At 36.6% G+C, this 27,291-nt stretch overlaps 1 protein-coding gene across 7 annotated transcripts in view; it reads right to left on the minus strand.

The window, feature by feature from the left end:
• Window positions 1-27,291, minus strand: part of Ypel (Yippee-like) — a 148,612-nt gene that overhangs the window by 40,336 nt on the left and 80,985 nt on the right. For 3 of the 7 annotated variants that reach the window (XM_028307435.1, XM_028307434.1, XM_028307433.1), the window contains exons 1-2: window positions 16,751-16,796; window positions 5,861-5,888 (exon numbers count right to left, since the gene is read on the minus strand). The exons of 2 other annotated variants lie outside the window; for them this stretch is intronic. In XM_028307435.1, coding sequence (XP_028163236.1) covers window positions 5,861-5,888; window positions 16,751-16,781 — 59 coding nt within the window. In that variant the 5' untranslated portion in view covers window positions 16,782-16,796. Of the gene's footprint in view, window positions 1-5,860; window positions 5,889-16,750; window positions 16,797-20,594; window positions 20,913-27,291 lie in introns of those variants that run through there. 2 more of the 7 variants (XM_028307436.1, XM_028307438.1) reach the window with 2 other exon arrangements.

Consider the following 27,291-nt stretch of genomic DNA (forward strand, 5'->3'; position numbering starts at 1 on the left):
CAAAACAATTAGAAATAGATCGGAGGAAGCACGAATTGAGATCAATCTTACACCGGACATGGGCGTCTTAAAGGTGCGTCGACATTGGACGCGCGCCCCGAACAATGATCGGATGTTACGATAGTCTAAAGGACGCGAATGATACCGGCCTATTCTTGTAGCACGCACGTTGTATTTTATTTTATTACTTAATTCATATTTAGAAGACAACATTAGATGGAATCCTCGAGAATGACGACACACCTATGTAGGTATGGTGGTTTTTTTTATAATATGGTATTTTAATTCGGCCAGCAACGAGTACTCGTAGGTAAGCCCCTATTTAAAATGTGTAGTTTTTTATCCATGAGGTTCGAAAGAGCATACAAGTATAGATGACCCACGCTGAACTGTCCCACCAAACTCAATGACAGGGGGGCGCTACCGTCGTTCAACTATATCAGTCTTTCCCAAAGTGGGCGATAACGCCCCCTTGTGGGCGCTGCTGGCTTAAAGGGGGGCGGTAAGAGACCCAGAAAAAAAAGGCGTCATTTACTAGGAGGTCTCTTAGATACCGACTGAGCACTCGACTCTCGATTACAAATGGGGGCGCTAAAAAAGAATTTATTCTCAAAGTGGGCAGTAGACAAAATAAGTTTGGGAACCGCTGAACTATATGGTTTCCAACATGGCAAAAATCGGAACCAGCGATCCGGTATAGACGGTGGTGCCCCACTGTCAATGTCATGGATAGGACAGTTCAGTATTTTGGAACTATAATAATAGCACACTTTTAGCATCGTTCATATAATATCTTAAAAGGGGTTAGACATTAAAATTTAATTAATAGAAGAGAAGGAAAAAGTTGCTTTTGACAAAAGACAACTACATTGTAACTGCGCACAAGTAGCTCGCACGCGCCAAAGTGCAGGCGCACCCTAACAGCAGTCATCGATGACTATCGATGACAACCCCGCACGGAATATTGACAGCCATTGTCACTGTCATAGAGGTGCGTTTCCTCTGCGTGCCCGGACAGATGGCCCAAACAGCTGTGTGGGTGTAATAACGAAACGGCCGTGAACCTGAAACGTCGCGTGAAGTGACAGCTGACATGCGCCCGATTCGAACACGATTGTTTACATCACAAACGCGAGAATAAACACCAAACTGTTTTTCAATTGTTTTTGAATACATAATATTTTATTTCAATGACTTGATCAGAGAGAGTAAATAGAAGATTCAATTGTTTTTGAAACCACATAATATAAATTATTTTATTTAAATACTTAGCTTACACAGAGAGAGTGATTCGAAGATTTACTGAATGGAAATTAAAAATATAATTTACGTACCAATAATTTATGCTTTAGGTAATTACGCATTTAATTACTTATTATACTTAGCATTTACACGCTAACTGCATATTAATTAAGAAATTACTAGTATTTTACAAGTATGATTATAATTATAGGTTGGGATTAATACCTAGCAGTTTTACAAAATAGATAGGAAAAACATAAATAAGGAACAAATGACTGTCAGTGTTTTAAAAACAAGTGACTGTAATAAAGAAAATCATATTCACAGTGTGGCAGCAAGTACGCATTAATTGCAAGCATGTAGGCACATTAGCATGCGAGCATTAGCATAATCACAGCAATACAATAAGGATGTGGTTCCACCAAAGTGCGTGGTAATTAACCGGCGAGGAAATACATTCATAAAATTAATAAATTATCCTTTGACATTTTTACACTACGCTTCTAGTCCCAAACTAAGCAAAGCTTGTACTATGGGTACTAGACAACGGATATAAACATACTTAAATACTGCTTTGAAACAATAAATGTAAGCCAGTGCTTATAATACAACGCAAAATATTCAGAAACGACATATAGTAATATCTACGTTAATGCTGTTTCCATAACAATAAATATAAACCAAGCTATGGCACGATTATTAGGTACCTTTTCATAGAAAATATCATTCGCTACGTAGCTTAGCATATTATTATCCCTGGCATGTGGAACCACGGCCTTATGTAGTAGGTATGGTATGTTATTAACTATTAATTGATATGTAGTACTGTGATAATTACTTGTGTGTGACTTGTTTCTGTTATTTAGTATTGTTAACTGTCCTCCTTTCGATTTCCTTTATCTCTCTGTGAAGTTAATTATTATTATTTATCAGTTAATAAAATGAAGCTTTTATACAATCTACTGTTAAATGTTAATTTAATTAATTAACATTCAGTAACAAAAAGTCAATTAGTTTAATTGTCATTTGACGTTAACACATTTTTGGCTGATGACACACACTTTTTTGGCAGACTGGTAAAACATATTTAATGTATTAATAATGCAGACAGAAATAAATCTATATTGCTTTTATTAATTATTTTGATCGATGATCTTTTATAAATATTTAAATAACAAAACAAAACAAAATGTTNTAAATGTTGGACATTTACGAAAGTCAAACTTATTAGTTTTCTAACGTTCGTAATTAATCATATCGTCTCTTCTCTACAGGTGTGTTCTAGCAAACTACAGACTATACATCAAGTTAAACACTGTAGCTACAATCTGTAGCTCTTATGTAGTGGTAATAGAGGCTAGTTTACAATAAAAATGTACAGTTTGATGTGCGGTCGACTGTATATTAGCCGCAGACGGCGCGGAAACTGGTTGGACCAGTCTAATGTTTCTAGGTCTGTGACTCTTCCGGGTGCAAAGCACGTGGGGCAAACGCCATGGAGCCATCAGCTAACTGGGTGAAGTGAGTATAAAAGCAAGCTCACCAAGAACAAAGTCGTAAGTGAAACCTATTTTATATTTGGGATAATAGATGGCGTTGTGCTCCTTTAGCGCGCGTTAACATTTGTTTTTTTCCTGCATTTATATACCTCCTGGAAATGCATGTCCACCAGGTTCAACTATTAACTAGCTTAAATCTCAATAAATGACGCTATTGCCTGTAAAATAGCTTTCATTTTCCCTCGCTATCATAGGATTGTACAAAGATTGGTATAAACCTTCTTGAAAAGGATTTATAATCGAAATTAAGTAGAAAACTTTGAACAAGTAATAAATAAAATAAAATAGAAAATGTAAAAAAAAATATATTCGCACAAATTGTCAGTTCCTCATTTATTTTCTGCCGGTTATACAGTTTTAACAATACAGTTTCGAAAGTTATTGATTTATCTTCAGCTTGAAATGACCACGTAAACCTTAGAATAGCATGGTACATACTATTCCCGTATTTTAAAACAATTGAAAATGAGTTTATATTTTAATTTACTTACAAAATGGACGCTCGCTTTGGACATTTACCTGAAAAAGTAATAAAACATTATTAGACTTTATAATAGAGAATAAACTTAAACGTTACACTTTCAAATATAAACATAGGCACTTGTCACACAAATAAAAATTAATAACTAACAATAAAAATATTTATTTCTGCTATAAATCATATCGGCTTAATCTAAGACGATTACGGACTTAGCTTTTTATCAAACAGTTCTCATTTTAGAAAACCAATAAATTCCATTATCATACCTATCGTGACTTGTCTGTGCTCCACAGGTTCAATGCACTCGGCAATTTTTTGAACGTTCCAATCAACACAATAATGCACTTAATTTAAATTATAAATTAATTGAAATAATTAAAGCGACAAAAACTAGGCTGTTGTTGAATCAAGCAAGCTGTTGATGATGGGTTTTTTGCACGCGACATGAAAAAGTGAGCGCTGAAAATCTCTTTTTCGCTTGAAATGGATCAGGAGTATGTACCTACGAGTTTGCTAATTAAAAGCCTTTATGTTGATTTTAAGACGTATTTTGATATTGTTCTGTCTTTATGATAGAGAAGCCTGCAGAAAAAAGTTTAAAATAATGGGAGATTAAAGCAAAGCAAAAAGCAGTGGTAGGTTTAAAGAAATATGAGACGCGTTAAAGAGCTTTTTAAAAACCTACTTGGAAACTAAATCAAATAATTTGAAGAATTGCGCATTTAATGTTAGTTCTCCTGTAATCATAGTCATGTCACTGAAGGGTCCTGTACGGACTACGGCACATTAACTGATCAACCTAAAGCTGTGGGTTTCTGAATAAGAAAACCCCCTGTGCCTTCTTACGCGGTTAATAATAACTACGTACTATTTTGCAACAAACTTATAGCCTGATGTGCTGTACCATTGCAAACGGGCGTGTTAACGAACTCGTGACGGATATAGCTTACTAAGAACCAAAGCACACGATGCGTTGCGGCGCCGCACCGCTAAGATTTCGCCATATTATCATGCGGTAGCTAATAGCTCATAAGAAGGTCCCCATAACTGATGTTTATTGTCCGTGGTGTATATCTTTTCTTAAAGGTTCCTAAACCTTTGTTTATCACCTGTCATCCGCTTTGCAATGGAGGGAAGACCTTAACTTCGAACTCCTCCTATGTTCTTCTGATTAATTTGCGGATCCAATGACAGTTTAACTTTCCCCCGGGACAAATTTAACCTTCACTGGTTGTGTTTTTATTGGCGGTCAAGCTATAGATCCTGGCTACACAGGAGTTGCAGCGGTGGGATTAGTCCCGTTATATTATCACGCGGCGCTAATGTACCCGCCACAGATATTTCATCGTGTGCTTCGGCTCTTATTGGTCTGCACTCGACTCGATCGAACACTTCAATCACTCGCATCTAGGGTTGCCAGGCGTCCGGCTTTAGCCGGACATGTTTGGCTTTTAGGGACTTGTCCGGCCAAATATTGCCTTGACCGGCTTTTGTTAGGCTTTTTATTTGGTTGCCGCGCCAAGCGAAAGTCGAGCCACAGAATCATATTACGAAGCGCACGCATCAGGATGTTCGTTAGCAACCGGTGATGATAGTACTCACATGAGCTGACACTAATTATTGCACCCCCCCCCCGTCACATGTCCGGNAAAATGTTTGACATTTACGAAAGTCAAACTTATTAGTTTTCTAACGTTCGTAATTAATCATATCGTCTCTTCTCTACAGGTGTGTTCTAGCAAACTCAACAGACTATACAAGGTAAACACTGTAGGTTACAGTCTGCAGCTCTAATGTGGTTGTAATAGAGGCTAGTTTACAATAAAATAATACAGTTTGATGTGCGGTCGACTGTATATTAGCCGCAGACGGCGCGGAAAACTGGTCGGACCAGTCTAATGTTTCTAGGTCTGTGACTCTTCCGGGTGCAAAGCACGTGGGGGCAAACGCCATGGAGCTATCGGCTAACTGGGTGAAGTGAGTATAAAAGCAAGCTCACCAAGAACAAAGTCGTAAGTGAAACCTATTTTCTATTTGGGATAATAGATGGCGTTGTGCTCCTTTAGCGCGCGCTAACATTTGTTTTTTTCCTGCCTTTATATACCTCCTGGAAATGCATATTGCATGCACACCAGGTTCTACTATTATCTAGCTTGAATCTCAATAATTGACGCTATTGCCTGTAAAATAGCTTTCATTATCCCATGGACACCTTGCTGATTGCACAGCGATTGATATAAACCTTCTTGAAAAGGATTTATAATCGAAATTAAGTAGGCAACTTTGCTTTGAACAAGTAATAAATAAAATAAAATAGAAAATGTAAAAAAAATATATTCGCACAAATTGTCAGTTTCTCATTCACATTAATTTCTGATCAATTTGTGTGTACTGTTATTATACTATTTTATTTATTTTCTGCCGGTTATACAGTTTTAACAATACAGTTTCGATAGTTATATTGATTTATGTTCAGCTTGAAATGACCACGTAAACCTTAGAATAGCATGGTACATACTATTCCCGTATTTTAAAACAATTAACAATTGAAAATGAGTTTATATTTTAATTTACTTACAAAATGGACGCTCGCTTTGGACATTTACCTGAAAAAGCAATAAAACATTATTAGACTTTATAATAGAGAATAAACTTAAACGTTACACTTTCAAATATCAACATAGGCACTTGTGACACAAATAAAATATCATTATTAACAATAAAAATATTTATTTCTCTTATAAATCATATAGGCTTAATCTAAGACGATTACGGACTTAGCTTTTTATCAAACATTTCTCATTTTAGAAAACCAATAAATTCCATTATCATAACTATCGTGACTTGTCTGTGCTCCACAGGTTCAATGCACTCGGCAATTTTTTGAACGTTCCAATCAACACAATAATGCACTTAATTTAAATTATAAATTAATTGAAATAATTAAAGCGACAAAAACTAGGCTGTTGTTGAATCAAGCAAGCTGTTGATGATGGGTATTTTGCACGTGACATGAAAATGTGAGCGCTGAAAATCTTTTTTTCGCTTGAAATGGATCAGGAGGTTGTACCTACGAGTTTGCTAATTAAAAGCTTGTATGTTGATTTTAAGATGTATTTTGATATTGTTCTGTTTTTATGATAACAAAGCCTGCACAATAAAGTTTAAAATAATGGGAGATGAAAGCATAGCAAAAATCAGTGGTAGGGTTAAAGAAATATGGGACGCGTTAAAGAGCTTTTTAAAAACCTACTTGTAAAATAAATTAATTTGAATTTGAAGAATTACGCATTTAATGTTAGTTCTCCTGTGTAACCATAGCCATGTCACCAGTGGCGTAGCTAGATAACCAAGAGCCCTGGGGCAAATAAAAAAAATGGGGCCGGACTGCTGCAACCCACAGAAAGAATTTGGGGAATTCCCTATTTATTACTTTCGAATTTCTCTCTATTTATTTTGAAAATGGGAGAAATTTTCAAAGTTTAGTTCAATTGAGATTTTCTGGTAAGGATTCGGGGGCCCCCTGAGCTTGGGGGCCTCGGGTCACTGCCCCTCCTAGCCCCTTAGTAGCTACGCCCCTGCATGTCACCGAAGGGTCCTGGTACGGACCACGGCACATCAACTGATCAACCTAAAGCTGCGGTTTTCTGAATAAAGAAAAATAAAATAACATAAATAAACCCTGTGACTTCTTACGCGGTTAATAATGAGTACGTACTATTTTGCAACAAACTTATAGCCTGATGTGCTGTACCATTGCAAACGGGCGTGTTAACGAACTCGTGACGGATATAGCTTAACTAAGAGCCAAAGCACACGATGCGTTGCGGCGCCGCACCGCAAACATTTCGCCATAAATTATCACGCGGTAGCTAATAGCTCATAAGAAGGTCCCCTTAACTGATGTTTATTAACCGTGGTGCACATCTTTTCTTAAAGGTCCATAGAGATCTTTCTTTGTCACCTGTCATCCGCTTTGCAATGGAGGGAATGTGAACCTAACTTCGAACTCCTCCATGTTCTTCTGATTATTTCGTTGCGGATCCAATGACAGTTCAACTTTCCCCCGGGACAAACTTGACCTTCACTGGTTGGGTTTTTATTGGCGGTCAAGCTGTAGGATTCTGGCTACACAGGAGTTGCAGCGGTGGGAATAGTCCAGTTATTATTACGCGGCGAGGTCTCGCACCGCTAATGTACCTACCCGCCACTGTAATGGTTGGCAACACTGCGGCGGCCATATTTAATCTTAACTGAGAAGAAGCGAAGGACAGACATTGTTGATTGTACAAGTTGTGACATCTTACGAAGAATAAAACCCCAAGTGTTAATAATAAAAGCAGCATTTTATTTAAATATCAGACCTACATATAATACATGGTAAATATGGCCGCCGCAGTGTTGCCAACCATTACAGCCACAAATATTTCATCGTGTGCTTTGGCTTTTATTCGCCCGCACTCGACTCGATCGAACACTTCAATCACTCGCATCTAGGGTTGCCAGGCGTCCGTCTTTAGCCGGACATGTTTGGCTTTTAGGGACTTGTCCGGCCAAATATTGCCTTGACCGGCTTTTGTTAGGCTTTTTATTTGGTTGCCGCGCCAAGCGAAAGTCGAGCCACAGAATCATATTACGAAGCGCACGCATCAGGATGTTCGTTAGCAACCGATGATGATAGTACTCACATGAGCTGACACTAATTGCAACCCCCCCGTCCCATGTCCGGCTTTTAGGGTAAAATGTCCGGCCAAATGAAGCACAAAGTCCGGCTTTTGTGATTTTGGACCTGGCAACCCTACTCGCATCGCAATCGCATGGTTTAATTGATCAGCTGCTGCGAATTCGCAATTCGAATGGGTGGAATAACTTTTTGTATCGAGTGGTTTAAGTGATTCTGTTGTAAGCAGACGCTATTAGCTGTTGCGATTGTTCCGTTCGATGGCTTCCTATGGAGTTAATGACTGTGATTGTATACCTTCTGTAATGTCTTCTAATAAAAAGAAGTCACTGAAGTTTAAATAACAACTTGTAATCTAAATTGTATAATTTTTCATTGTCATCAATAACTAAATAAATTTTAAACTAATATTTTAAAAATAAGCGAAAATTTCTCTCCTACTGGAGACTACTATGTACCTACTAGTTTATTACGAAATATTCGTACTTAAGTAGATAAAAAATTAAATCAAAAACATTGAAAGACTTAGTTTTATTTATCGTGTGGAAATCTATGAAAATATACCGTAGGACCTAACCTTAAGGGTTTATGTGAAATTACATACCCAAATTTAATTTCTTTCTTTCAAATCAACATAACAACAACTCTTCAACTAAAATAGGAGTGCTCTATCAAAAACATGACGTGAACAGATTATGATGTAGACAAAGCACACTATAATGAAGTGTGAAGCGTAATTAGCCGCTTTAGAAATGGCGATTGTGATGTAAATTGGAATTCATTAAGGCCCAGAACAGACGGTGAAACGCAACTGCAACGAAACTGCAACTTTCTGATGATTCTGATGAATGAAACTGAAACTGAAAGTTTCAAACTGGTCGCATCATGTGTGGTCTCTCAACGGACGCTATGGCAGAAACTTAGATGCAACTCAAAAGTAACTAGCAGTTGCAGTTTCGTTGCAGTTGCGTTTCACCGTCTGTTCTGGGCCTAAATCATTACGCAAGAAACACAATCAGCCTCAAGGTGCTGATACGATCTACAAGTTGTTGAACCCGTCTCATTACGATTCCACAAAAAGTACAACAACATAAAAAAACTCGGAACACCAGTGTACATTTTATACAGTATACAGGGTGTCCCGTAATGTAACGTCAAGCCGGAACTGGGTGTTGAGGCAAGTTGTGCTGGTTATCAGAAAAATATAAAAAAAAATCTATGTGGCATATTTTAAAAATAATAGGCATTTAAAAAAAATCAAAAAATTCTACTCCAGGTGACGGTCCTTTTGCTCGTGTTGCCACAAATCTTCACTTTTTCCAAATTTTTTTTTTGTTATGTAACCCTGAATAATGCTTCTCTAAATTGTTATCAAAATTACAAAACCAGCTGATCCAACTTGGATGAAAAAAATACATTATTCCCATGAAAAATATCAAAATAAAAATTTTGCTTAGTTTAAACTGACTGTACTGAAAAAAAATTGTACTACGCGAGTGTGGCAAGTGTCGTCATAATTTGGCGCATTTAGTAAGGATTCCAAAATGGTATAACACTTGGTAATTTTTTGCTGTAATTGACGACAATTTTTGGTTTTTTGGAAATAGCCCCGTTTTTAACTTTATCTACCTTGGTTAAAAATATTATTCTAATGTGCCCAAAATTCAAGTTTCTGGCTTAAGTGAGGTGGAGAAGCCATTTTAAAAGGTTATGGATATCCGTAACCGTAACCGAAACTATCAGATAACCGAAATAAAAAAATGTCCATAACCGTAACCGAAACTGATTCAAAAGTTACGGATAGTTTCGGATAAAGGCCAAACTGCAAAACTCTATGAAATCTGCAGTATACACGCCGCAGCTGCAATGCCGCGCTGCCGATATCATAGTTTTGCAGTTTGCGGTTGCAGTTTGCGGTCTGCGGCCCGTCTTGGAATTGTACCTTAAATCTTAATATTTGTTACCAACTTGTCTGGCATTCGCTGGCACCATCTAATATGCCAGCCTGTTTTACCTTTATCATACATAGGTGTCGTCTTAGTTGGTACATAAAGTAGCTATGTGGGTCACGCTCACGCAGCATCTTGCTATTTGTATTGAACCTACATTTTTGAAATTCTAATAATTCCGTAACCGAAATTATCCGAGACTTTCGGATAATCTGAAATTATTTCATATCCGTGACCGTAACCGAAACCGGTATAATATTATTCTAATATCCGTAACCATATCCATAACCGAAACTTCATATCCTTATTATCCCTGTTACCATGTATCCCTGTTACCATGTACCTTTACTACTTGCTCTGCCTGCACTTGGCAGAGCAGGTAGTAAAGGCGCGCGCGCACGGGTGACTTTTGTCACAATAAGTCAACTACTAATTACTGTCATGGTGACAAAAGTTTCTGTGACTGACTGTACGGTAGTCAGTCACAGAAACTTGAATTTTGGGCACATTAGAATAATAATTTTTAACCAAGGTAGATAAAGTTAAAAACGGGACTATTTCCAAAAAACCAAAAATTGTCGTCAATTACAGCAAAAAATTACCAAGTGTTATACCATTTTGGAATCCTTACTAAATGCGCCAAATTATGACGTCACTTGCCACACTCGCGTAGTACATTTTTTTTTCAGTACAGTCAGTTTAAACTAAGCAAAATTTTTATTTTGAAATTTTTTTTGAGAATAATGTATTTTTTTCATCCAAGCTGGAGCAGCTGGTTTTGTAATTTTGATAACAATTTAGAGAAGCATTATTCAGGGTTACATAACAAAAAAAAAATTTGGAAAAAGTGAAAATTTGTGGCAACACGAGCAAAAGGACCGTCACCTGGAGTAGAATTTTTTGATTTTTTTTAAATGCCTATTATTTTTAAAATATGCCACATAGATTTTTTTTTATATTTTTCTGATAACCAGCACAACTTGCCTCAACACCCAGTTCCGGCTTGACGTTACATTACGGGACACCCTGTATAATTAATTCATTTTTAAGTACACCTTTAGATTTCTTAAATTAATTTTCTACAGTATGGTTGGATTTCAATTTGGTGCTCATTAAAATCTAGATAAGTCTGATAGATTTTGTGTTGTTTTTTGCGATTCAATTTTATTACATAATACTTAATATGAATAGTAGATTGACTTTATGATTTTATAACCTGCGCGAAATGAAATTTAATTGCAATTTAAAACAAAGGTTTTTAGGGGGGTCGTATTAAAATAACAAGAAATTTAATAGTTTCGGTAAGCCAGTAGGAGGTTTCGGTAGGAGACAACCAACCTAACTGTATAATTCTACCTTTTAGCTTCCTACCTGTAAGAGTAGGCGCACACCGTTGATTTTTCGTCGGCCGATAGTTTAATCGGGCAGTTGATCAGTATGGGCATGTATGGGAGTGCGCACACTACGCCGATTCGATTTGGCCGATTCTCCATACAATTTAAAATCGGGCACAACTATCGGCCAACTAAAAATCAACGGTGTGCGCCTACTCTAATAATTCTATACAAAATATCTTAGACGGAGTTTTTAGGAATGGTTTTTTCCAAGAAAGCAGGCTTGATGTGAAGAGCTATAAAAACGTTTCCTTAAAATGCTATATTAATATAAATAAATAATCGTTGTTAAAATAATACTAGCATTTATTTTTAATACGCAAATAGCACGCACATCTGTATCACAAGTTAATAGAGTTCAGGGTCAACAAAACATTACAATAACAAATCTTTAAATAATATTAATCTTTGTAATAAACAGAGCGAAACACTTGAATGCGGCGGCCAAGGCTGCGCGTACGCTGGATGCGTTAGATTCAAACGCATCGCCATATTATCATACGATTATGACATCATGTTTACAGTGATAAGGTTGCAAATGCTATAAGCAGCTAGTTATGTGCATTGAACTTGGTAGAAAAGATTTTACGCCTTTAAAAAGTAACGATATGTAACTTTAAAGTTTTCCCCAATTCTAAGGCTAAAGATTTTGATTGAATTTAAAATATCATAAGTTAAGATAGCCAGTCACTCTGTGGTTGAGGATTTCGAGTGGATCTCGTTTTTTCATCACTTTCCCAAGTTGTGGATAAAAACTGTAAGCAGTCTAACGTGAAAAGGAGGTATTTCAATTTCCTTAAATTACCTATGAAAATTTTCATGTAAAGCGTGTTACGAAGTAAGACAAATAATGTGCTCTGGTAACATAACAGTTTCGCAACTCTCCGAAACATTCTTTCGAGAAATCGGAAGAATTCGTAACTTACCTGGAAATCAGAGGAAGTTTCAGAAATAAGCGACTTTCATAACACATTCTTCTCGATAAACCAAAATGTCTTACGTTTTAGGGGAAATATTTCTATTATGTTACATAATCGTTCTGAATTTGAACATGTGTTATGATACACGTGATATTAACGAACTTATTTCAAGTGTATTGTTATTGAAATTACCCTCATTACTACAGTCCTCTCAACTTAAGCTGAGAATTGCATTTGTGTGAGTGCACACCGATAGTTTAGAGTGGCAATCGGCTTGAAGCGCGGCGCGTCCCGCGCATGGTTTATTATAGCAAGCGGCCTGAAGCGCGGCGCGTCCGCCACGCACCGCTTCCTTGTCGCTCACATACTTCACTTCACCCCCGGTACTGGTAGCATATATGTATACGTGTAATTTTATTTAATTGTGTNAGAAATCTATGAAAATATACCGTAGGACCTAAAGCCTAAGGGTTTATGTGAAATTCCATACCCAAATTTAATTTCTTTCTTTCAAATCAACATAACAACATCTCTTCAACTAAAATAGGAGCTCTATCAAAAACATGACGTGAACAGATTATGATGTAGACAAAGCACACTATAATGAAGTGTGAAGCGTAATTAGCCGCTTTAGAAATGGCGACTGTGATGTAAATTGGAATTCATTAACGCCCAGAACAGACGGTGAAACGCAACTGCACAGAAACTGCAACTTTCTGATGATTCTGATGAATGAAACTAAAAGTTTCAAACTGGTCGCATCATGTGTGGTCTCTCAACGGACGCTATGGCAGAAACTAAGATGCAACTCAAAAGTAACTAGCAGTTGCAGTTTCGTTGCAGTTGCGTTTCACCGTCTGTTCTGGGCCTAAATCATTACGCAAGAAACAATCAGCCTCAAGGTGCAGATACGATCTACAAGTTGTTGAACCCGTCTCATTACGATTCCACAAAAAGTACCTACAACAACATAAAAAAACTCGGAACACCAGTGTACATTTTATACAGTAGATAACTAATTTATTTTTAAGTACACCTTTAGATTTCATAAATTAATTTTCTACAGTATGGTTGGATTTCAATTTGGAGCTCATTAAAATCTAGATATAAGTGAGTTTGATAGATTTTGTGTTGTTTTTTGCGATTCAATTTCATTACATAAAAATATGAATAGATAGATTGACTTGATGATATTATAAGGTGCGTAAAATGAAATTTAATTGCAATTTAAAACAAAGGTTTTTTGAGGTTCGTATAAAAATAACAAGAAAACTAATAGTTCGATAAGTCTTTTCAATGGTCTACGGTTTAACTCTAATTAAAAGTAAGAGACGACTTATCTAACTACTTGTACAACCTGTACACAGTAGATAAATATACTGTGACCTGTATCTGTGTATTCTGTGTTAAATCTTTTTTACTAAGATTTTTAGTCACTATCAGCGAACGCATTTCATAATTATTATCATATTATCAAGTCCTTTTCTAAGTAAGCATACTTTGTGTGACCCTATGTTCTATATTTTCTTCAATCATTTTAAATTAATAATAATCGTAAATAAAATCATACTAGCATTTATTTTTAATACGCAAATAGCACGCACATCTGTATCACAAGTTAATAGAGTTCAGGGTCAACAAAACATTACAATAACAAATCTTTAAATAATATTAATCTTTGTAATAAACAGAGCGAAACACTTGTATGCGGCGGCCAAGGCTGCGCGTACGCTGGATGCGTTAGATTCAAACGCATCGCGTAATTATCATACGATTATGACATCATGTTTACAGTGATAAGGTTGCAAATGCTATAAGCAGCTATATGTAGTTATGTGCATTGAACTTGGTAGAAAAGATTTTACGCCTTTAAAAAGTAACGATATGTAACTTTAAAGTTTTCCCCAAATCTAAGACTAAAGATTTTGATTGAATTTAAAATTACAAAGTTAAGATAGCCAGTTACTCTGTGGTTGAGGATTTTGAGTGAATCCATTGAAGTAATACATTACAACTCAATGAGTGAATCTCGCATTTTCATCACTTTGCAAGTTGTGGATAAAAAAATATATATGAAAAACTGTAAGCAGTCATGGTAAAAAAGGAGGTATTTTAATTTCCTTAAATTATGATAACTTTTCATCCAAAGCGTGTTACGAAGTAACACAAATAATGTGCTCTGGTAACATAACAGTTTCGCAACTCTCCGAAACATTCTTTCGAGAAATCGGAAGAATTCGTAACTTACCTGGAAATCAGAGGAAGTTTCAGAAATAAGCGACTCATAACACATTCTTCTCGATAAACCAAAATTTCTTACGTTTTAGGGGAAATATTTCTATTATGTTACATAATCGTTCTGAATTTGAACATATTGTGTTATGGTAGGTACACGTGATATTAACGAACTTATTTCAAGTGTGTTGTTATTGAAATTACCCTTATTACTACAGAGGTTGATGAAACTGCTACCGAAGAAAATAGGATAATTAACAATACGGTGAATAAGTCAGGAAAACAGCAGGTCGATGCCCTGATATAATCAGTTGCTTTGGGGGTGAATGTATCGAAATTAGCCATGGTCACAGATCGATTGACGGGTCAATGAATTTAGCCTATCAATGACTCGCGAATCTTAATCAGGACAGATTTAGATAAGTTTGTTTTGAAGCGATGTGTTCTAGAAATGTTTACGTGACGTGCATGCTGATATCGTTCTCGGTACGAGTGTGAATTTGTCTAAAAATATCCGATATCTAAGAAGGAAACACTAGAGTTTAAGCAGGCACAAACTGCGCAGTTTTTTTTATCAACGGCACTATAATGACCTCGATCAAAACTGTATGACCCCTAGCTAGCTATTCCTTTCTTATCTTTTTATGCAGGCGTCGGATCGGCTAGATTACGGCAGTATCTATACAGCATGTAAATGACTTAACTCGGCACTAAACCGTTGTAGGCCACAAAATTCCGGGAAATGTGTTTCATCATCACAAAAGTCGGAGTAAGCCGATGCAATAACTTCGTCCCTTGGGTTATAGCTACCTCCGCATAACACGGGCACTGGCCCCAAAATCCAAAGCCAATGATCGCCCTGAGCACTAATACGGATGAGTCACAGGATTTATGCTTTGTACATGACTCTTAAAATAAACAGAATTTGCGTTAAGGCCAATTGGGTTACTGTAGCGCCGGCCATCCTTCCAGCTTCCATCAAGTTTCCAAAAATTTACGAATATTTCTTCAGTGAATAAGCAAAGATGCTCGTGAAAGTCGGACACAATTATGTGATGAGTACAAATCTTTAAATAAAACGTTTGTCAATTGAAATGTAAAGAGTTCTAAATGATATGGCACGCGCTACAAATAAAACGAAACAAACACGCAGTAGTTTTTTTACAAACGTTTTTGTTCCGTAATTCACTGTCACGGTCGTGCCCTCGGCGTGTCTGCCCGAACCGGATTATTTAAAAGTAGATTATTTTGTCAATTTATTTTTAGAAAAAGGCCTTTTAGTAAATTAGATTTCGCGTTAAAAGCTCGATAATGTCTATATGGAAGACGTTCTTGTTAGATGTTTGTAAATGGATGATGTTATTTTTGAATTGGGCGGTAATGCCAAGGTCGAGTGTACTGTAATGTAATCTAAGAGAGATGAATCAATATCAATAGACAGACACATTGAATAATTCACTTGAGTAAACTATAAGTAGTTGAGTATGGCCAATTTTAAAGCAGAAGGTTAAAATTCATGACATCTCTGTCCAGAAATAAAGGATGAATTTTAAGAACATTTTCTTGTAACTACTTCTTCTAGCTTCAATAAAGCTACCTCGCCCCAGACACGTCTCAAATATCCCCTGGATTTTGTATACCCTGTATAAAAGATCCAATTGAATGCTGCAGCGGGATTGCATTTTCTCAGACCGAGATTTGCTCGTAAAGCAACTTATAATATTTTAAACTATTATGTTGCATTTTTTTAACTATAAAGCAACTTCTCGTAAAACCCGGTATGAACACACTACCAAAGCCGATTCCCAAAGTTCATGAAACTTTATCTCTGTAATGAATTACGTTGTAGCCATCATGTGCTTTGAGTAAAAAGTGTTCTTTTAATACAGACAGAAAGACAAATGAAATACTGAAATAGACATACCGACTCTACTTTTGTTGATTGGTCACAAAGCCCTTTTTAATAATGGTTCTCCGGGCCGTAGCATATTATTTATTTACTAAGGCACTGATAAAAACTACCTATTTCTTACACGGCAGGTAGTCCACTTACAAAAACTCAGTGGGCTGCATGTTGAACTAAGGCAACAAAGCCAACATAGACACCGACACAAAGTTTAAATTGACACCAAAACTTTTTTGGGTGTGAATGACAATACATATCTAGGTAGCTCTAAACGCGTCATATCCTTTACATTCATACGAAAACGCCCTTTGAGCAAAGTTCTTACAAATAAAATAGTTACCTACTACACCAAATGGAAAGTAAACATTGAAACAGCTACTCACAATCCAAGCGAGTTACACAATGTCTCAGCATTGAAAAGCGCCATCGAGTGAAATCGTTTCGTTTTATTGCTCCAACTTGGAGCTGACATACCGGCGCCGGCAGCGCAAAATCGAAACTGCTCGACTGCAGACGATCCGGAATGACAATATACAAGTCCTTTGGAACAAACCCTCCCTCAGTGTAGTCTCAGACGAGAAAAGAGAGGAGTAAAGCAGCAGCTACGCACGTCTAGACGCTCGCTGCAGTGGTGTTAACGCTTTATGCTACTCGTCTGATGGACCCCGTCTAGACTCTTAATACTGGAATATGGACATGAACACAATGTTAGTCGAGTGAATTTACTTATTAAAGTAAGCAACTTTTATTAAGTGAAACCGTTTATATAATTTTTAAACTAAAAATTAGACTTTTGCCATGTTTCATACCGAAATTATATGCTTATTACATTATAATATCGTCTTTGGATGCTACATTTTTAAGTAGTATGACTTATCCTGTCCCATTTTGTTCACTAATGAAACATTTGATGTTGGCGTTTAATTTAGTAAAACACTACTAGCAGTATTCTCTTTGTTACGTGAGGTGAATCACGTTTCGTGAAAATCTGAATCACGACAAAATTCTAGTGTGGCTTCATCGTTTTATCCACAAATATAAAACTTCGTTATTCCTTCTGGAAGAGCTGTATTAATATCGCACAAATAGGTAATTTATGTGACTCCTGTTATTGTGCTGACCTTTATGACTTTGTGAACAACTATTCATACCCAACTTCAGTTAGGTTACTTATGTTAATTTTGGTAGGTACACCCATGTATATTTCAGTGTTCTGATTCACATCTATAAATGGTTTCTTATGTCCCCGTCTTATATTGTCAAAAATATAATCAATTATTCTATAATTAGCGGAGCGTAGATTTATTTTGGTTATTGCGCAGTAATAGAATGTGATCACGGAGTACTGACAAAGGGTTCCGCTCTGAGACTCCGTCAAGGCAAATATTTTCCGTAAATTTCTTTGGAACTGTTCCAACATTATCAGAGACGAGCGAATACCTCCGAATTACTATAGACGGTGCTGTATTTACAATGTAAATAGCAATTGCTTACGGTATAGTGTTTGGCTGTAACAGAATTCGTGCTTAAACTAATAACAATTTGAATGCTCAAATAAAGGAGATGCTGTTAAAAGTGTACAAATAACAACATGGTGCAACATAGTAGCGCTTATTTGAGTTAAATTAGATACAGAGTTTTGTGTACTCGTTAAAAACGATAAGCCATTAATGATCGGAGATAAAATTTTATACAGCGCACTTGTTCGTTGAACTCGGCAAGAGATTATAATTGGGTTTTTATAAGTGGTTTGTTCTGGCGAGAACAATGAAACGGTACCAATTATAAAAAGAACCAACTTAGCTAACCGTTACAGACAATGTGAGCTTTGAAATGTGATGGAATGTTTTTTGGTATTAACGCAAATATTTCTTGTGGAATGGGAACGAGCCAATTTTTAGGATTGTTATAGTATGTGTTTACGAACGGAATATAGTGACAAAGACAACGAGGTCAATATACAGTTTAATTTTAATAAGCAGTCAATGTAACCTTGTTGGTGTTCAAATAAATAAATAAAAAAGTGGGTCAACAAAAATATAAATCTTGAAATGTATCTTCAAGGGAGCATTGTTAGTCTTTACTTCAAAAAAGGTGTTTGTTTACATTAAAGGAGTTTGACCTTTTACATGAAATATGAAGATTTCACGTTTGTAAAATGTATGTCACATTTGTTATGGTACGACCACACACGATGTAGTGTGGTAAATTATCTTTATTTATAAAACCAGATTAAAACGAAAACATTTATTTCTTAGAAACTGCTAAATATGCATAAAATACTTATAGTACCTTCTAAGGTAATTTTATAGGATCTATCCTATAAAATACTGGTAGAATCAAATCGAGCAATTGCTAATTAGACAGACAGTCTTTTACTTCTTTGTTTTGACTTTCCTTTGACAATAATGGCTTGATTCTCAATTCTCAGTCTGGTCAGTAGTTCAGTAAGTTGGATTACTACCAAACAAATCGGAACTTTCGCTGTCCCCAATGTTTTGGTGCCTTGCGCGAACAAAGATACGCCGAGCCTTCTCGAAAAGGACACGCTCGGAACCGGTTTTTGCATTACTCCTCGTTTTGCTGTCGTATCTTGAAGCACTGATACGTTTTACTTTTCCATTGTCTTTGCCTATTCCTTTTTTATTCTTGTTTATTTTTCTATTAGCTTCGATATATTCTTAATACGCAACTCTTTAATATTTCTACCTCAAGTCAAGTCACTCTTCATTATCCGTCAGACAAAGCTAATATCACAAGATTAGTGTAGGATAAAAGAAAAAAATCATGAATGTCACCTCATGTCTCGTATTTTGTATGGGCTGCCTACGTGATAGAAATACTCGGTTACCGACTTCTCAAAAACAATGACGCAGTTAGAAAAAGGTCAACAACTGAATAACTAGATCACGTACATAGCTACATAGGTGTGTAGATATGTATAGCTTCCAATGTGGGTTGTTTTTATCCATTTGAAGCGAAGAAAGGGCCAACGGACGGCGAACAATAGACGTTTTAGGAACTACGAATTGCAATCGGCCACGCTGAAAAGGGCAAATGTTCACCGCCTTGCAAACTGTTAAATTGTGACTTGGTAATAGAAAAAGTAAGGGCCCCGAGTAATGCTGACTCCATTCACGCAGGTAATATCTTTTATAAAGTTACTGACAAAAAACATTGAGTTCAGGTAAGAAGAACCCACGCAAATAACACAAATGGAGTATCTAAATTGGCGAACACTTTTGAAGAGTTCAAAACAGATGTTATCGAACTCAACTTTCATTATCAATAACCTCTTTTGATAGACGGATATTACGGCGATAAATCATAAGTGTAAATAAAATAGGTCAAAGAGAAATGCGCAGTAGAAACCTGTCTACAATTCAAACAGTTGTAAATAGTAATTTATATAACTGGAAAATAAAGAAACATTCATAATTGAGTGACGTTGAGGTCGTTTAAGCGCTTCAAATGAGTTTATTCAAGAGATTTATGCGCGAGTTTAAACAGCTTTGTTGTGTTGTGTTGACATAACTGTAATCATGGGTCTACGCTCGGATTTTTTGTTAGAGTCGGTTATTTCTCATTTGAATAGAAACGATGATGAACGTACCAAACATTCGGTGCCTTAAATTTTACATGTCTGACTCCAATTAAAATTTAATTTAGAAGCTAGCTAGACACAGTAATAAACATTGTTATGAGGACTCGCTTAGATGGATGTGCTTTACCGTGGGGCCGACACCATGCATTACCCGTCCCGTTACTTGAAACACAAGTCGGCACAGGCTACGACCAGAGGTACCGCTACGCGCCTCCTACGGCAAGCAGCCAAATTATAACTGTATCTATCCGCAACAAGGCTGGAAATGCGACATTGTCCGCACTTATGCAGCGAGCATCTCATTAGCGGTGAAATCGCGACACTGCCTAATGACCATGCCGCGCTGAACTCTCCACTTGCCCCACTTTAAATTTTGCCACAAACTTCAATATTTACAATATAAATCGTCCGAGTATAGCGCACAATCTTACGGAGCCAGTCGTGCTCACGACTGTAAAAAATTATCGAATGCATTTATCGCATCAATTCATCATAACAGACTGTGTTATTGTGTACTTGTGTACAATCATAAAAACACTGAAAAGTAACTGCGACACACCCATAAAAGTTGACGTATTCAATGTCACTGTGTTTGTTTTTGAAGAAAACTGTAAAAAACATACCTTCTGGCACGGAGGCGATCGAGTAATTTTAGCAGTCGAAAAAACTCGATGTATCGCACGAACGTTGGGCCTCGCCACGTGCAGCACTGTACTCCAAAATGTTGCGCAGATGAGGGAAAAATGTTTTAAAGTAACTGCACTAAATTTAGCCGAAGTACGCGATAACACGAGTCGAGTTTGGTCGAGTTGACGCGTTAGGACGCGGCGCGACGTCCGCTCGCGAGCAGAATCGCTTGTTGAATGCTGTGCCGAGCCGCTTGTCAACAAACAAAGAGCGCGGGCCGTTCGCGCAGCGGCCACGCACACACACCCGCGCGTGTGAATGAACACGTAAACATTGAGTATATTTGTAGATTTCGCTATAATCGCAGTAAAATAACAATAGACAAATGCTACGCAGTTCAGCGTCTGCAATTCATCAACAATGATACCTAACGTATCGGTCATGAAAACCCACTTAGAGAGGTGAGAATTTGACGAAAACATGTTATTTTCGTTAGTCACTAATGATAAATGAATGAAGCTTTCACCTTCAATGAGAAAAAACATTAATTCATGAGTGAAAAGTAGTCTTGCGAAAAATACAAAATTGGGTCGAAGAATTTTAAAATTACAGCACTAATTGCGTAATTTTGAGTAGGTATATTGTTAANTTTCAATACATCGATGTATATCGAATATCCCTAGTCCACGTGTCATTGACACGCGCAGTTCGCACGACCAAAATATTTGATCAGAGGCGGGACGCAGACAGCTGACGACGTTTTATCGCGAGAACCCGTTGAGATAAGTCCACATTAAATTGCACAACATTGCATGGAGCAGGAGGCTAATGACCTGGATTGGTCTACCTAAGGTCACATGAGCTAAGGTTATGATGCCACGGGCAATAGAAATACGCATTTCTTTAAACAAACATCACTTCAACAAGTGGGATTAATTGAAATAGATTCTGTGATATAAACAAAACGTTTCAGAATACAACGATTTGATTTTGAAAACCTAAAGCAATGCTAAATGAATTTCACGTCGGCCCACAGAGGTGGACAGAGGACCTTAATAAAGATTGGAAGGAATTGGACGCAGACCGCTTTTAACTGGCCAATCTGGAAATCATTGGGGAGAGGGAGACCTATAGGTATTCAACAGTGGACGTATGTTAGCTGGAAGATTATGATGATGAATATCGACTTTTCTTATATTTAGAAGGTTAAATTAAGAAAAACAACACATTGCTACAAAAAATTCGTTCAATCCTCCTGGGAGAATAAAATTAACCATTGACGTAAAATTGCACTGAAAAATTTTCATTCGTTGTGTCTTATAAACGCATACGTAAAATAGTGCTATAGATTGTTTAGTATCAAGCATGATCGTCATAGCATTGTCTATTAATAAGCTTGTGGGTTATGCAACTGCATTTACCCATTGCTGCAAAAGTAGTACCTACCATTTGAAACTACTGTCGTAAAATTTATGCAGTTTTTAATTTTAGAATTAAATTCTCTATGAAAATACTTTTCATTTGCAAAACTACGGAAATGAAATGTTTTCGTGTTTCGGAACAAATTACAAACGGTAAAATTATGAATAGTAATTGAAAAAGCTGTATAAAAAAATTACTTCCAACTTCCACATACTTCGTTATAACGAAATATAGCATTTAGATGTCATAAAAATATTTTAATTGAAAGTATATCCTATAGCACCTATAGTACAGTAACATTTTTTGTTCTTCATAAAATCATATTTAGGTACCTACGAGAAAATTCTACATTAAAAAATATTTGAATAAGCACCTGTATAACCTACTTTTGATGACAACTAATAAAACATAACACTCCTTCTGGCGCAGCCGGGTAATGACAGTAAAAATAAACGAACTTGTCAGACAAAGAAAGGATGTAGGAAAATACGTTCTTTGATCGTTGTATTATGACAGCATATCAAGCTAAACCACGTGGCTTTTATACAGTTGCAATAAGTGCGACTTTGGAACAAAAATATTACTCTAATGACTGTCGACTGTGCTATATCTAGCTATGAAGTTATTAATATTATCTACACTTTTCCTGTACTATATCTAAAGTACCTACAGACTTAATTTAGTTATCGCACTGTTTATTTACATTGAGTTGATAAAAATATTGTTCTATTATTTATGTCGGTTTTAAAGTTGGCGTTTTCTCTAATGAGCATTACGAAAGTAGAAATTCAATAATAACTTTTTCAGGACAAGGTAAGTCACCTTGATTGACGGTAAAAAAACTACTACGCGGTATTTTTATAAATGAATAATGTTATTATTTGAATGTCATACGATCTGTAGCGTCATGTGTAGGGTTGCCAGGCGTCCGGATAAAGCCGGACATAGTTAGGCTCTTTGATTGCGTGTCCGGCCAAAATAACCGATGTCCGGCCTGTCCGGCTTTTGTTAGGCTTTTTATTTGGCTGCCGCGCCAGGCGAAAGTCGAGCCACAGAATAAGGCACGCACGCATCAGGACGTTAGGCAACCGATGATGATAGTACTCACTCGTGAGCTCACTAATTGCATGCATGTCCAGCTTTTAGGGTAAAATGTCCGGCCAAATGAAGCACATAGTCCGGCATTTGTGTTTTTGGACCTGGCAACCCTAGTCATGTGTATGACAATCATAATTATACATCATGAAAAATTGGCAGTCACGTTGCTGCTGAAAATCGATTACGCCGGTTAAATGGTAGGTAAGTAGTAACGATTTAAAACGTGTAATAAAATTGATTATCGCTGAAAGGATACAAAATTAATAAACTAACGATAGTTTAGTAAAATGTTTAGATTCTAAACAACATTTTTTTACGATGGCGTTAATTCAACCACACGACGTAGACCAATTAAAATAATGAATAACTGCCCTCCTTTTTCAGCGAGCTTTAAAACGTACGTAATAAGACAAAACCTTTTTAATTAAATGACTATGGTAGATCATCATCATTATCATTGCAGTCAAATATATCTCAACTGTTGAACGTCTCTCCCAAGAAACGCTACAAAGGACGATATTTCGCAATATTAAAACTCGTATAAGCTAATTGATTTTAAACATCCATTATTAGACATACCATGGACAGTGTAAATTAGACTAAGCACAGGCTACACTATTTGTTCGAACGATCGGCCTTTGAAAGGCCGTCGCCCTGTACCTGGCGCGAATCGATTCCGTTCGACATCCGAGAAGTGTACGAGTTTCGAATCGATAGTTCCAATCGTAAATAGCTTGTAGGCAATAGCGATACCATTGTCCTAAGTGCGATAGTTAACTAATAATTGTGTGAAAATAACTCTTGTCTTGCATTTAATTCTAGTAGAAAACGTGTGTCAATTAGATTTTTGAAAGTTTTCGATTCGAAATACTGCTTTGTTTTTTATTTATCTTTAATAAACCCTCTCACAACACTCTACATTTGAAGACAATAGCTGTATAAGCTGTAAGGTCTGGGAATGCAATGACTGTCACTGGGAGCATGCAATATGGCGTAAAATACCAGAGCGAAGGTACAACTTCATAAACTTGGAAAAATATACAAAGCAGTGGAATATAAATATGTATTACATGTCTGCCACAGGTACCTGTATATTCTGAGCCAATACATAATACCGGTGAAATTCCTTGGTAAGGTATTTACTTGACTTGTGAAAGTTTTGAAGACGATCGGTTTTATTTAACCCGAGGAAAAATGCATAGTTTTTCAGCTGAATATTACATAAGTAACAGAGTTTTCCAACATGGAAGTTATGCATTTATGTAATGAACATATAAACGCTAAAATATTGATTTTTAGGTAATTGCCGTGGTGGTCAATAAAGTGACCTTAGCAATGAACCATGGAGCTGTTGTTACGGCCTTGTTTTATTAGCTTTACGATAACAGTGCCACTGTAATCTATATATATAAAAGAAAGTCGTGTTAGTTACTTCGCTTATAACTCAAGAACGGCTGAACCGATTTAGCTGAAAATTGTCAGGGAGGTAGTTTAGAGCCAGGAGAAGGACATAGGATACTTTTTATCCCGTTCGAAATTAAAAAAAAGTCTGCTTATTTATTGCCATTAAGGCGGAACAAAGTTCGCCGGGTCAGCTAGTTATACATAATTCTACAGTATTTTAAAAACTATGTGATGTGGTTATCATCGTCCTTTGCTGAACCTTTTCTGTTGTGAACAGCAGTAAATGAAATTCAGTCTACTTACCTTTGCCAGACCTGAAGACGTGTTTTGAATCGTGCTTCTTTATAGACCCCAAATCACACTTTTCGTAAACGAACTAAAGTCGCTGACATAGCCCGACGGATTAGCAAGCTGAAGTGGCAATAGGCAGGGCACATAGTACGCAGAACTGACGACCGATGGGGCAGCAAGGTTCTGGAATGGAGACCGCGTACCGGAAAACGCAGTGTGGGACGTCCACCCACAAGGTGGACCGACGACCTGATAAAGGTAGCAGGAAGGCGCTAGATGCAGGCCGCTACCAACCGTGCGATGTGGAAGTCATTGGGGGAGGCCTATGTTCAGCAGTGGACGTCCTGTGGCTGAAATGATGATGATGAATCACACTATCAAGTGAGATTGATTTTAGACCATTAGACGTATACCTACTACATAGACTAAAGGTCTGTATTTTGTAACGATACGCTATGATTTGACAATTCACGTCTAAAATAAAATTCAAACTGTACAGTCTACATATTGAAATTCAAACAATTACATAATTGAACCAATTCCTGAATGTAGAGTCGTACTTGTAGTATGTGGTATCTATTTAATGATACGAACTTTAGTAACAAATAAAGAGTTAAAACAAAGTTTTTATGTAATGTCAGTTACTCAGATTTTAAAATAACACCGCCACTTGAAAAGTTTTCAAATCAAATGAAATAATACAAAGTTGAGCTACGTCACAAATCCTATTAGCCTCATTTTCATTTGAGTTGACTAAAACAATTTAGCAAAGGATTTCTCAGAAGTGAAGACCGCACTTACAGTAAATTAAAAAGACAAAGAACGACGATGGTTTTGTCTATAAAATAAGTAAGTCCCAAATGAGTTTAGACGAATTAATTAAGACTTAGATTAAGTTAAATACGTTGTAAATATTGATTGTCTTCCAGTGTATGTCTTGTTGGTTGTCCTATTAAATAAATAAAAATAAAAATTAGCATAAACAGAACTGTCGGCAAATCGTTTGCATTTGTTCTATCATTGTTAACATTTAACTATTCTTTTATCATATTACCCGCAAGTGAAAAGGTATACTTAAGTGATTTTTTTATGCAGATCAAAGTACCTAAGTATTTGACTACAATCACACCTAATGTTAAGGATAATTGCAGTTTAGGATGGAGTAAATACCTGCCCTGTAAGTGCCTATTCACTCTCGTCTTGAAGAGAATACCTAAAAACTTAGCTCTATATTTTAACTCTTATGTAACAGCAAGACCAGGAAAGAGTAACAAAAAACAGGCACATAAAAATATTTTTTATATAACCATGAATCCGTATCACCAATCGCCATGGTAAATAGAAATAGGGCAGCCAAACAAGATGGAAGACATAAAAGTGTTCACGGGAAGCCAAATGTAATTTGACATAGGACTGACTGCCATCCCAGAAATGTCTGAATGAAATCAACGGGACACAGTCGAGAAAGATCGGACAAACACGGATTTTTTGTTAAATATTGTTACTAATAGTGTAAATAAAGTGTATTGTTAATAAAGTGGCCTCGGGTAGTCTGGAGAAAAAGCTAAAGCTGTTTTGGGATTAAAGTAGCTAGGATTTCGAATCTTATGTTACTATTGTGGGATTCTTCTAGTTAGAAAACTGTGTATAGTAATAACTGTAATATACAATCGGTGTCAAAAAAATCGCACCTCCCGCGACAAACACTTTCAAGCGTGCATCCCCACTTTCCACCCATATTGGTATCATTTGAAAGCCCAGATCTATACTTCATTTCATTGTAAAACATCTGTAACGTAACGTCAGTGTAAAACGTTTAGTGTTAGTGGCACAATAGCGCTGAAAACTTTTGATCTGGCTGTCTTCTTTAAACTATGGTAAACCACAACGACAAGAAAGTTCGCGAAAAAGGTCCAAACTCTGTGAAGCTGCTGATAGAGGAAATTAACTGTAAAGAGACGCCTAATACAGACTGACGGAAGACCGAAAAATATGTTTTTCCATTTCTCGAAAAATATGGGAATATTTTATTTCTCGGCCCGGTTCCTATCCATTAGAGGACTCCAAATATATAGAATAAATAGATATTGCCTTTGAAAATCTGGGTCCTGTATCCATTAAACCACGATCACTTAACAAAGCCATTTTTATCTGATTTTATTGCTTTTTATCAAAATGGTCATTAATGTGTCATTGTCTTGATTGCAAAGGCAATTATGGTTTTATTTTACACCTAATGTATCCAATTTATACTAAGTTTGTATAGCAACAGTTTTTAAAGTCTTATCTGAACAAAATGACACTTTTCCATTTCCCCCAGTTCATAATAAAAGGAATTTCACAGCGCTAGAGGAGGTAGAATGCAAAAATATTACAAAGATATTGCATAATAGAATTTTATACGGAATCGATGGAGTTCAGTGTGCGGTTCAGTGCCCGTACTGTGAACGATAAAATGTCCGTGAAATAGTACAGTGC

Source organism: Ostrinia furnacalis, unplaced genomic scaffold (assembly GCF_004193835.3).
Source record: "Ostrinia furnacalis isolate ACB-3 unplaced genomic scaffold, ASM419383v2 OfSCF2237, whole genome shotgun sequence".
NCBI classification, from domain to species: Eukaryota; Metazoa; Arthropoda; class Insecta; order Lepidoptera; family Crambidae; genus Ostrinia; species Ostrinia furnacalis.